This window comes from Ips typographus, linkage group LG4 (genome assembly GCF_016097725.1).
Source record: "Ips typographus isolate SLU linkage group LG4, UJ_Ityp_2.0, whole genome shotgun sequence".
In the NCBI taxonomy this organism is placed as follows: domain Eukaryota; kingdom Metazoa; phylum Arthropoda; class Insecta; order Coleoptera; family Curculionidae; genus Ips; species Ips typographus.
This window is the reverse complement of record NC_138425.1, coordinates 12,582,806-12,596,046: the sequence shown is the minus strand read 5'-3', so window position 1 is coordinate 12,596,046 and position 13,241 is coordinate 12,582,806. Positions and strand designations below refer to the sequence as shown.

Genomic DNA, 13,241 nt, shown 5'->3' with positions numbered 1-13,241 from the left:
CAATTTGATGCAAAAATGTTGCAAGAGTCTCAGGATTTCTCTCGGTGCACGCAAAAACTATTTGTTTAACTCCACACCTACTCCAAATTAGTTTTAGACCTCGAACCAAAGAAGGAAACAGCTCAGAATCATACACAACATCAGCAGCTAATATTGTATCAACAGTCCCTAGAGCATCACATGCTGGATCATCAATCTCCTCCCATGGTAAATTTAACACGGAAATGCTACTTCCACTTATAAGATTATAAGTTTGAAGCTGTTGAAGGTTAGGTACGGTCGCGATGTTTTCAACACTCAAGTCTTGACAGTTTAGAGCAATATTTCTGGACAAAATATTAAGAACAGAGTGGTGACAGTCGGTGAAATAGTATTGTTTTGGTTGACATTCAAGTATTGTAACTAAACCAGTTAGGCCTACGCCCGAACCCAACTCCAGCACAGATTTCCCAGTCAATAAATGTTTGTTGAATAAACACCATTCAGCCAAAGCTAAAGATGCCTGAAAAATGCCCAAAAAAACTTTGATATCCTATATACAATTTTCATTGTTATAGCATTAGTAACTGGGATAATCCCCTTAGAACCAGTTTATGTGTAAGGGACAACAAAAATCATTCACCATGAAGTCAGAAATAGTGTATGTTGGGATGAATTAAACTCGAAACTCATGCAAAACATAGCACTCAATGAAACATACTAAGTATTAAGTTACCTGCCAAGTTCTTAATCCAGTTGTCCCCTCAGATATTAAATGCACATCCTCCACTAAACTGATAACCAGTCCTGGTTTCTGACAGCAATAGTGCTTATAGCACACAGAAGTTCCTGTTGAGGAAACTAGTTGAGAGTAAGTGACATACAAATCCTCATCAACCTCAAGGCCCTGTTTTTCTATGTAGTTTAACAGAGTTTTCAGGAACACTTTTTGATACTCAATTTTCAGTGGGTATTTCTTTACCAATGGGTTGTTGAGAGTTTTCGTCAAAATTAGGGCTTGATTTTGTAAAGTCCAACACTAAAAAAATATTATTTTCTAATAAAACTTTCAAGTTTAATCAATAGTTTATGTTAGTTTAATTAAAGATAAAATAGTTTTGCAATACTATAACCTTCAGCAAGTTAAATATTAACTATTATGGTGTTGTAATTAAAGAAAAATATTCAAGACTAAAAAAATAAATTATAAATCAGAGGTGGCCATGGACAAACATTAACCTAACCTCAAAAATCTAAATCCCCACTAAAAGTTCTGTAACAATATCAAACTAATAGATGTAGTACGTTAAAAGCTGAGAAAGATATACTAAAGGCTAAAAAGCTAAATTAAACTAATAAACTTACAATATCTTTAAACAAGTTTTCAGTGACTGGTGTACCACATAAGAATTGTTGGCATAATTTCTGGACGTCGTTAATCATAACGTAAAAACTGGTTAATGGAAACTGATTAGTGCTAACAAATACACCAACAAATTACGTTTACAGTTACTGGGAGCAATAAAATATTTAAAAAACCACAAAACTAAAAGGGGAGTTTAAACCCGGCACCTATTATTGAGAAAAACAAAAGCAAGTCCGTCAGCTGTCAGTTGTCGATCTAAATTCAAGTTTTGATTTTTGACAGCGCCCATCGTTACCCATAAACATACAAAGTATTAGAAGTTGATATTCTGACTTGTGGTGAATGAATATAATGGATTGACAATTTGCACTTTAGAGAATTTCCTGTGTTTAGTGGTATTAGTACATTACTGAGTGTTCCACTGAACTCATAGGACAAGCAAGATCAAGAAATATTTGTAGAATCATCACATCTTTAACTGCTTCTAACTGTTAAAAAACAATATTCAATGAAATTGGATATGCACTAGACATGGACGGATGTTAGGATAGGTTCACTGTGCTCATTATAAAACTTTTATTACTACTTTTAAACTATTAGAATTCAGCTGTAACAAGTTCCAATTTTTTTTCACTGGGTTATTCGTTGTCATTTTGCCAAATCTTAATTAAAACCACCTCGTTTCCTGTAGCATCGGAACAATCGTCGAATAGATGGTTTCGACGCGTCTTTCCTTAATTTAGGCAATAATAGACGACATCAAAACCAATTTATCGAAATTAGCTAAGTGGGCAATAAAGGCGGCCCACTCTCTCTAACGTTCGCAACATCTAAAAGTGCTTTCCGCAATTCGACCACATGATGGCTCTTAATGCTGTTTTCGTTTGGGGACAAAAGGTTTCAGCGTAGGTTACACATAAATACACGTGGAAATTGCCGGAAATCCAATTGAATAGTGAGGAAACAATAGTTTGTTTACGTGCTGCATGGTTTCTATAGACTATATTCTTTGAAATTTTATTTTGTTTTACTCAAAAACAATATAGAGAAGTAGGAAAGAAAGAGGGAGCAACTTGCCAGAAAAAGGTCCTATTTTTATATTATTACACCTTTAACAACTCATTGATGTTGTTCTTCAATCTATGTAAATTGATAAGTAAAGTTCAGGTTAAATTTACGAGGGTTTTATGGAAAACGTTTAAGCAACACAATCTACGTGCGCGCTTCATAAAATCCGTACTAAATTAGTATCTGTCGCAACTTTGAACTTTTATCGGTATCGGTTCAACTTCAAAACAGTTATTGATACAGCACCGGATTAAGTTTCCAAGTTGTTTCCTTTACCCCTCATTAACTTTTCCCCCAGTGACAGGTAATGCATAAAAGTCTAGCGATAAAAGAAGAAACCCCGGGCTGTGCTTTGTCCCCAATCCTAGCGTTGGTAATAAGAGAGTACGTTGTTCTTTGCCAGCCAGGCAACGTCCTCATAAAGGACCTCCTTCCCTTTGTTCCGGAATAGTTTTCCGGTTTATTGTTTGTCATATTTACGTGTGTGGCTATTTATTGTTGTCGACCTCCAACTTTCCACCCAGTTTGTTTTTATAATGGGATCTGTAATTGAGCCAATGTGATGGTGATCTTGTCTGCAAGTTTCTAGAACCCTTACTTTGACCGATATATCCAAAATTGATGTCACCCTCTATAGTGTTCAACTGCTCCAAAAAAAGGAAAACTGAACCAACAACCGCGTTCTCTCAATCCAGCATAAGATAAGAGGACAGACACGAAGTAACAATAAATCAGATAGTCACAGAGGCCATTACTTGGACCCTGGACGCGTCTTCTTCATGTTATTCCTAATTTTTGGGGATTCTTCTGTTAAAGGGAGATGCGTGTGCCTTCCTATCGATCAGACCTGCGCCTGTGTGAGCAATTTCTGCTGCTTTCCGTACAACATCGTCGCAGAGGCATGGACATAGCCAGACTTAACAGCGTTCCTGTGCAGCACGGTTTGCAGGATTTCTCCTAATCGAATAATCGACATGACTGTGCGGTAGTGCGGTATCCTAAGTTTTTTTATTCGGTCTTTTTGATTATCCTTGGACAGACCCTTTTCGTACGATGATTGTCCCTGCAGGACGAGGACCGTTGCTGCACTAAACCGGCGCTGTCGACTGCAAAACAGTAAGTTGAAAGATTTTGCCGCTCAAATTTACGATTCGGCTTTAGAGGTCACAGTTGGGGTTGTCCATTTTTTTACGTGAATAATATTAAACCAAAGCATTGTTTGCGTTAAATTGTAAAAATTCTGGAATTTGCCGCCAATAAACACAAATCTGTCGGTTAAACTTGACCTTTTGTAAACTGTCACCTTTGAAATATTGCTTCATTGATGTGTCGCAACCTTATTAACATTTTCATGGTTGTAAATCAATTTCGATTAAATGGAAGCGCTTGCAGTAAATCAATCGGTAATGATTGTGGTACATGTTCATTTTCACTTATCACAGTATATTTACTTGGTACATATTTCTAGGCATCGAATAACTTTAGCATGAGTAATATTCAATCAAAGTCATAAGAAGTTCCGTTATTTGTACAAACTTTGTATTCTATCAAATCATCAGCATTTACTAGCTACTTTACTATAATGTAGGCAATCAAATAACATCAACAAAAACTGGTTTTTTCATTCTACGCTTTACTTAACCATAATAACAGAAATTAGAATTCACTTTAAAGAAAACGCAAGTTACTACATTTTCTTATACAGCTATGGAAATTTCAAAATGTTGTATCATTGTGTCGTCTGTATTTGCGCGATTTCTGGACCCCTGTAGAAGCTAGTTGTGTTTACTGAAAATACTACTTTTCCTCTTACTATAAGAAAACTGTACTAACTCTTTCATTTGTCGTAAACGTGAAATTTTCATTTAATGAAATTCCTGTTGCAATTTTTGCCATTTAACAATGTCCGCTACTTGCCAGTGCAAAGACGTGATCAGGGACGTAACAGGGAGTTTAGTGCTATAGAACAATACTGATTTTAATTAAAAGCAAAATATTTCGAGTAACTTTACACCAACTGCGATAACGAAGTTGGGATGAAGAACTTCACAACTTACAATTCGTGAACGGTGAAGTGGCTTTTACTGTTTGCATTTTGCACAAGTGTAGAACAAAATTGCAAAAAATACTTGAAACCAGCAATATAATTCAATTTTACTGTAAAGACAGTGTACAAATGTTACAATTCTTTATTGAAGTGATAATAAGTTGCGATTTATAAATTGAGTATGGCAAATTTCCACTTTCACTTCAATACAACCTGAGGTTCAGGAAATTGACCTTGCAACTGTTACTTTATTGTTAAATCAGTTATTAAACAAACTGACTTTTAACTTTTTGGTTCAAATGAAAACTCAATTTTTAGAGATCTTGGAATAGAGAAAAACACACGAATAAATCATTGTCGCCCGCTTGCCCTTGATGTGTCTCGGGCCCCAAACAAGAGTGACTCGGCAAAACACTTTTGCATTTTCCTCTTTTATTGCAGAAGTTAACTTGACATACAATTTGTTTGTCAAGTAGGAAGAAAAATGGCGATCAATATCATTCCATCCCCGTGATAATATAAATATTTTCGTTCGGATGGTTTTATGTTGTCGTGAAATTTTTGCTTTGATATTTTATGTCGTTTTCGTATGTGTGAGGTGAGTGTATCAGGGAGTAATGTGTTTCCATAAATTCGGAAAATGTTGACAATTTTATGGTAAATTGAGCTTTGTCCTTGGAATGGAACTAATCAGAAACTCTATTAAATTTCATTATCTGAAAGGGAGCAATCCGATACCCACTATTTCTGACCGTTAATTTTCAATTTCTCACCGTTTAAAATTTCATTGATCCGGCCTAATTAGATTCCGAAATAACGAAGAATTATCCAACTTTTTAGAGCTAAATTTTTATTGCCGCCAATATGAACGATAAATCTTACCGTTAATCATGTCGCCGTATGCATTAAAGGAAATCCTTTCACAACGAATACATCAAGGTTACAAAAAGATTAGATCTGACTCCGGGGAGTAGAATGGGGCGAATAGCCAAATAATCACTTTTATCTTTATCTGCGCCCATTACTCCCCCTTTTTTTTCGTTTTTTCCTGTTGACTGTCAAAGACGGAATCTAACTTTATATTAGCACATTTGGTAGCTTAATAAAGTTGCCGAATTTACGAGCACAAAGCATATTGCTGGAGAGCCGGGTAATTTCTTCTTTGATTCCCGGGGGACTTAGTATAAAAAAGATTGACCTATAAGAAAAAATGAGAGAAAAAGAAAATGAAGGGAGAGAATAATTATTGTTTCTTGATGGTTTTGGTAAGGTCGTGAATAAAATAGTGGTTTTTACTATTTTTAGAAGTCTTGGCTTAAATTGATTGTGATGTAAAATTATTGAGAGAATCTTTCATTATCATTTTGAGAGGAACCTAAAAAAGGAGATAAAAAAGTTTTATTTAGTTTTCCGTTATGTAATGAACCTCTTTACGCACAGTTGTAAAAAAAACGCACAGTTTTAAGATCGGCCACAAACTATCGCTCTAATGCTGTGAAAAATTGATTTTGTTTACATTTCTTCCTTTATCGTTCCAATACGTTGAAAATATACTTTTTTAATGAAAAGTTACTCTGAATTATATGAATTGCGAAAACAGGACTTTCCATTTGGTCGTAGGTAAAGTATAGTACGTCACACGTGCTCTAAGGCAGTTTACGCACTCATGGATTTACTACATAACTTGTTCCATATCGTGCGTAAAATGCTTCTTACAGCACTAGTTACGTAATATACTATTACAAGCAAAATGCCAGAAAATCGACGATAAACAGTTTAGGCTTAGTTCAGCAAACTTTTCCTACCTAACAAGACTAATATCCTACCAGGAATATTGACGGTATAAAAGTTAACTTATTTATCTGTGCAAAAAAGGCAAATATACTGTCAATTTGGTTCATCAATGAGCACATGTCACAGTCTAACAAGATATGCAGTATTTGTCTAAATCACAGCAATGTTCATAGTTTGTGATTGATCAAGAAAAAGCAGCAAGCTGAAAGCTGCTTTTCTTAACCATTAAAATATACCTCAAAAAGTTCTCATAATTTGTGAACGTATGATGGTCATTTTACTACCTACTAAACTAGTAATTAAATTAGGAAAAATTTCTAGTTAACCATTATGTCACTTATTCAGTAAAGTACTGACATAGGATTGTGCATTCGATCATTTTAACAAGTCACATATTCCATCTTGGATCCTCGACATGGATATGCTTTTACATTTACTTCAATTTTCTAGGAAAAACATGTTACAGCAGCTGACGTCTCGTTAACTTAAGTGACTTGTGCGACTGTTGCCGTTTTATTTTCGTTCCATCGTTCTTTCTCATCTACAGTTTGTGGACTTTTTGGAGTGTGTATTCGAAGATTGAATTTCTTGATTGAAAATCACCTATCGGACTTAATTATTTCAATCGCAGTTTACATATTTTTTTTTAGTCGATATGAGTTTTATTTCACAAATTACGGAATCAGTTTATGTAGCCAAAATGCAAATGGAACAATCATGTTTTGGCCGGGCGACTGCAAAAACCAAAACTGACTTTTATTATTTTTGGACGTATGGCCGACTGCATGATAAACTGTTACATAAATATGGTTGAAATTGATTATAAACATATTATAAAGTGGTTCGGTTCTTGAGTAATTAAAAAAAAATCATTACAAACTTCTAAACAAAACCTGTTAGCATAAATGGTTTTCACGCCAATTAACAACTCCAGTGAATGAGTTTCAAAGTAATTAATCCCTTTTTTACACTTTACAACTTTTACTAATGCACTTGTTTTCTAAATAAATTTAAAATGTAACGAAGTACAAACAAGTTTTTTACGCAAATTAATTTTTTTCTAACCAACTTTTAATAACCGGTTTTAGGTCCTTCTTCATCAAAACCAAGCGAGGCCATTATTCATGCATTCGACCCCCTTCTTGCTCTTCCTGTTAATTTAAAATATTTGCATAAACATCGTACGATGGCCGGTTTAAATATTATTTAAAACCACGCGGCTTGGATTCGGGATTATGGCCGTCATTAAAATTTATATGGGATATTATTTGAGGTTAAGCGACTTTCGGGAGGGATAATGCTTGTCGGTTGCTAAAAGCACCGGACCCTGCAATAAAACTCATCAGGTTGAAAGTGATATTGTTTTTGTGCGTTCGAAAATTTGAATTTCAGTTTTAAAATTCAATTTTTTGTTCTAGCATATTTGCAATATGTTTTTATCGTTAATTCGAACAATTTAATATATACAGGCGGATGCATATTTTTCATATTTATTGCATTTGATTGGAGTGTAATAAATAATGCATTTACTTATAATTTAAAACGTGGCCTACAATTTTGTACAAACCTGTGTGGAAATTATCAAAACAAAAAAGTTTTGTATTTTTTCTAGTGTTGTAAATGAGCTTTAATACTCATCAAGAATAAATTGGCTTCAACAATCTACGTTTTGGGGTGAAAATTTAAAGTTAGGCTTTATCGCTTCAAGAAACAGAGCCGTCAGCAGCAGGATAATGATTTCGAGTCGACGCTTTCTTCGAGGGTTAATAGGCATTTCCGAGCTTTTTGGCTCCAAGATTTATAACCTTACTTTTCTGTAATGTCTCTGTCTTTTTGGAATGGCAAATACCCCCCGCTACAGTTGGCTTTTACTAGCTGAGACAATTGGCAATAATGCTCGGTGGCCCCTCAATTCGACACTAATTTCACTCGGACGAAAAAAAGTCTTTGATGTAGTATTCACAGAAACGTAATTCTGCGTTCAAAAGAGTGTGCAAGTCTGGTTTTATTTAGAGGAATAGCGTAAAGCTCCGTTAAAATATGCCGACTGCATGGCGCAGATTTTAATTACAAAAATCCCATGTGGATCATGGAAGGTTAACTTAATTAAAAATATGCAATCCTCTTTAGGATTAGTGGAAGTATGCAGTTCTGTCCGTGTAAAAGGAATTACACGTCCTTTTACAAGCTCATTATTTTCTTTGTACAAACCCTCGCATTGCGGATATTTACAATTTTGCACTCTCTTATTGTGGTTGTCGCACACTTTTACTTCCGCCCGCTAAACAGGCAGTAATTAAGTTTTCGTATGGCTAATAGGTAAAAAAATTGCAAATTTAAAGTTGTCCGGAAACTTTTTAATTGGTGTCGTAATATTATTTTGCGTTCGTAAAGAAAAAGTTTGAAGCAGAAAACTTAATGGACTTTCTAAGGGCGTTAGGAATCAAGTTAAGGGAGTTAGAATGGAAGTTTCGTGGAAAAAAAACAACGTTAAGCATACTTAGAAGGAGGGAATTTGCGCTCTTTTATGTTGAATGTTGCTGAATAAATATTTTTAGTTTCTGTCGGCGAAATTGAAAAACTTCAATTGAAGTATTGGAGTTGCTTTTATTCGAGTTTTCCTATTTATTTGTTTACTACGGTTTTATGACTTGAACGTGAACAAAACTTATAAGAAACTGTATATGTTGTCATAAACTTTTCTAGTTCTTAAAAAAGAAAATCGTATAAGTATAAAATGTTTGTGACTATTTACTCATAACTAATAAGAAATTCTCTTTCTGTGGATATCTAGAACAATTACACCCATTTTCATCCAAATACACCAAAACCAGTTCTCGACCACAAACAATGCATTCGGGACACGTAAACCGCACTCTCTCCCTCTCTATTTTGCCAATTTTTCGTGTGGAAAGACAAAGCCACTCCGGGTAAAGTGAGTAAAATGTGGAAATGTTTCGATTCCACTTGCGTTCTGTTTGAGCTCAAAGATTTTTGTTCTAATTTCGCTCAGCTTAATTTCCTATATTAGCTTGAAATAATTTTTATAAATTACATCACAAATCCACAAAATTCGAATGCACTTCCTGAGTTTAACTGCTCTGACTTAACTAAAACTGACATTTTACTAGTAAAACAAAGTTAAAGCGCAATTTTCCTATTTGAATATACGCTCTATCCCTACGGGTTAATTTCCCATATCCTTGAACGGAGATTTGTGTTTTGGCCTAGTTATAGAGTGCCTCTCAAACCCTTTGGGAATCTGGTAAGTGATTTTGTTATATTGGCGCCAGACAAATGGTCCGAGTTTCTCTTACTTCTCGCTTAATGTAAAACCAGTCTGAATATGGAAACTAAGTAATGGAATTAAACGTGCTTAATGTTCGTGATGTAAGTGATAAGGTCTTTTAATGGTTTTAACGTCGATTTAATTTTCTTGTGAGGGGCGTTTCCTTGGACAAAACACAAATTAATAAAACGTTCGTCATATACTTTTGAATTATGTTTTTCACCAAACGTGGTTGGTTACGCCATTTGAAATACTTTCATTCAACTTCTCGTACTGTATGTACCATAAGCCAAAAAGTTATGGCGTGTTGCATGTTGGTGCTGAATATACTCTATGGCTAGTTTTTGCCAATGTTCGCAATTGGCCATACTTTTAAATCGTTAATGAAAAATTCGATTTTACGACTAGTATCGTGTGAAACGTGGGTCACGATACCATATTTTTGCAATTACTACAACATGTTTGACCCCCATTGTAATACGCAGTGCCTTTCAATGAATTGGATTTCTTTATTCTCGACCAAAGGCGGAAATAAAGTTTTTCCCACCTGAAAGTGGCAGGTGAATTTATTATTAACACCTCGTGTAGCGTCGAGAGTACATCTGCGCTTTTTAATTCTGACAATTCCATTTCTCCCCCCTTAATGAAAGGTAAAATGTCGTGGTGCTTAACTCGAGCTGGGTGAAATCCTTTAAAGAAGAATAATTAGGCAAGTTTGCCGTTATCTAATTAATACAATAGCGTAATTGTTTTGTAGCTTTAACATTAACAACTCTAAGATTAATCGACCTTTCTAACGCGACACGGTTGCACGTGGACTTTTTTTTCTTTGTTGCCCCTAATTAGAATAAAGAAATAGCACCAGGGATATCTGTATTTAATTTCACTGTAATTAATGCGTTTTTACCGCTACAGACAGTTTAAAATATCGCCAACAACCAGTAAAATGCTCGCACCATAGTGTCAAGTTATAAAATAAGTTCAGGAATAATTTAGCCGTTCTAGGAGAAAATCCTTTTAGCGTGGCCAAAGCCGCCGTTCCCATTTCATAAAGTTTGCTTATTAAATCAGATCTTTTTTTCGATTCTCGACTTCTTTTATTTCATACTTCTTTTCAAATTTAAGTTTTCAAGACAAGTTGATGGCAATTTTTAGATGTAGGCAATAGGTCTGTTCGTAGTGGGAATCTCCAACTAGTAATCACAGAAATAGATACGTCCATTTGCCACAAGTCAGAAAACATCATAGTTTAAAGTGCTTTTTTTGTACTTATTTCACCTAATTTAAGGTCCTTTGGTATAAATATGCCCTTTGCTGTGCATTGGAACCCTCCAAAAATTGCACTTTTTGTAAAACAGCATATTTTTCAACACACGATGCTTTGACCCTAAATTACTCCTTTACTTGACAAGATACGTCAAAATGTCATAGAAAACAAAAGATAGATCAGATTTCAAGGTTTCCAAAAATATCCCCACATGAGTTGATTGATAACGCCGTTTGGCCGCTAGAGGGCGTCAAATTTCCTTTACCATAATATCACATATTATATTGTAAATAATTTTTAGTCAGATTTCATGTATCTCTTCCGAGTTCCTGGCAAAGAAATGGTTAAAATGTTAAATTTTAGGTCTAACTCTGTTAGTTTTTGAGATATCAAAAAACCGACTGCACCAGCGTTTTAACATAAAATGACACCGAGACGTCAACTGTAACTTGACAAATAAAAAAGTTGTATTTTTTGACGGTTCCATGCCGCCATTTTGAATTTTCTGTCAAAATATTGACTTGCACTTCATTCTGAAGGAACATTTCACGTAGTTTCAAGAAATGAGAGACCAAATGGCGTTCCAGGCCTCCATTTTGAATTTCCTTATGGGATTAAGCAATCTTTTACTGTTTACCGTCCTTGGCTCGCTCCATGGAGGGTGAAAACGAATGCGGCCAATATCATTTGTTGAAAAAGTATCAAATAATGTTAAATCTACTGATTTGCATAACAGTGACTTTATGGCTAGCGGCAGTGACGTAATAAATGGTGACGTCAAAGATTTTTATTGATATTTTGCGGTTGCCAGCTTGAGCATTTCAGATTCCCCGTGATTTAAAAAGTTTTGTTTTTGTTAACCCAGACATTTTTCACAGAGCATTTTTAAAAAACAATTTATGTTTTGTGCTACCTGATAGATGAAATAATCGCCCCCAATATTGCTCCGTGTCAGTGCAAAAAAAATGTTTTGTCTATCAATACTTTTCTACGAGAGCATTCGGCAACATGGCATCAGTGTGTTTTTAATGATGATGAGCAAAGGACGGAAACATATTCATTGACAATTGACATTGACAGTGCTTTAGTTGTTTACCGATTTGACAACACTCACTAGAGTGAGATTAAGCTGGTAAAAAGCAAAATACAAACAAGAGCGGAAAAATTAAATCAGTGTCGGTAGTTACCCGTGAAATTACTTTATTTGAATTGTGCAGACTGGTGTTGGCAGTGATTCTGGACTGTGTGTGTTATTTTCTTGATGGTAAACCGGCAAAGCAAGGTAAGCAGCAATTCTCTGCATGTCACATGAAACATCTATCAGCCACTGTTCGCTCTTCACTGATTTGTTTAGACATTTTCGGTTACCGAAAGTACCGATAGACCTTAGTTATTTAACCAACGAGTGTATTAATGAAAGCGATTGATAATCGAAATGGCAGCAAAATTGAGATTGTTAATCACCAATTAATATAAGAGTTGGTTACAAAACTTTTCCGTCGACTCGCGACAGGGCAATCCGAAATCATAGGCAGCCTTGACAATGACAGTGACAGTTAGTTCTGTCGGTAATGGTGGATGTCAACTAAATAATGTGCGTCTATTTCTCTCTGTTTAATACAAATAAAGAAGGATAGAACTATACTATGAGCCTATTTGGTTGAAAACAATTGAAAAATTATGGGACTCATCACCGCCTACTATACAGAAAGCCTTGGAGGTGCTTGTCAAAAAACCTAATATGGCTGGAATAGTGGTGACAGTTTGTATTGTGGAAATTGAGTTTTTTGAGGATTAGATCAATTTTTACGGTTTAAAATCAAGACTTGAGGTTATTTTTGTTTGCTGCCGTTCATAAGTTTTTCAAGTCACATTGTAACAGCAATTCAGGAAAAAGCCCAACCGTGTCAGTTTTATACTTTACAAAAAACCGGATCTAACTCAACAGTGGTTGAACGCTTTGAAGTGGGATGATTTCACTCCAACACTATACTTAATGGTAGGTACAAGTGCTTTCTAGTACAGTAAACTTATTAGGTACTTGTTACATGCACAGGTATGTGAGTTTCATTTTAAAGCATCCTTCATTGTGAAAGCAACACAAATAATTTTGAATGAATGTTCTTGGTAATAACATAAGAACCATTTACCAGTTTTGCTTATACCTAGATTCAAGGATTTACAGATTTTCTTTCATTGAACAGTGTTTGAACAAGTTTGCTGTGTGTTGTACTTTCCAGGACAAATGTTCTAACCAATTTGTTTATGCTGATTGTTTATAAAAAGCTCTACAAAAGTAGGTGTCCACTCTGGAATTTACGCAAATGCTGCACTTGTGAAGTTTCCAGCGATTTAATTTACCAAAACTACTGCCTGAAATAATACACTACATATTCTTCTAACATATACTCAACCTAGTTTCAAAATGTCA

The 13,241-nt window shown here is 35.0% G+C and overlaps 2 protein-coding genes across 2 annotated transcripts in view; one reads left to right on the top strand and one right to left on the bottom strand.

Moving 5' to 3' along the window:
- On the bottom strand, window positions 1-1,588 carry LOC145728520 (protein-lysine N-methyltransferase EEF2KMT-like). Its single transcript, XM_081978820.1, has 3 exons — window positions 1,345-1,588; window positions 716-1,018; window positions 1-99 (listed from the first exon to the last, which is right to left on the bottom strand). The coding sequence occupies exons 1-3, from the start codon at window positions 1,420-1,422 to the stop codon at window positions 94-96; spliced, it is 387 nt and encodes a 128-aa protein (XP_081834946.1). The 5' UTR covers window positions 1,423-1,588; the 3' UTR covers window positions 1-93.
- A 1,732-nt stretch (window positions 1,589-3,320) lies between these two features.
- Hs3st-A (Heparan sulfate 3-O sulfotransferase-A) overlaps window positions 3,321-13,241 on the top strand; it is a 47,291-nt gene continuing 37,370 nt past the window's right edge. The window contains exon 1 of the mRNA XM_081978784.1: window positions 3,321-3,529. The gene's annotated coding sequence lies outside the window, so the exon portion shown is untranslated. The remainder of the gene's footprint in view (window positions 3,530-13,241) is intronic.

Bases quoted from the DNA above. Each gene is read 5' to 3' on its own strand.
- LOC145728520 (XM_081978820.1), bottom strand. From the start codon at position 1,422: ATGATTAACGACGTCCAGAAATTATGCCAACAATTCTTATGTGGTACA. The intron at 1,019-1,344 runs GTAAGTTTATTA...ATATTTTTTTAG, and splicing joins AAAACTTGTTTAAAGATATT to TGTTGGACTTTACAAAATCA.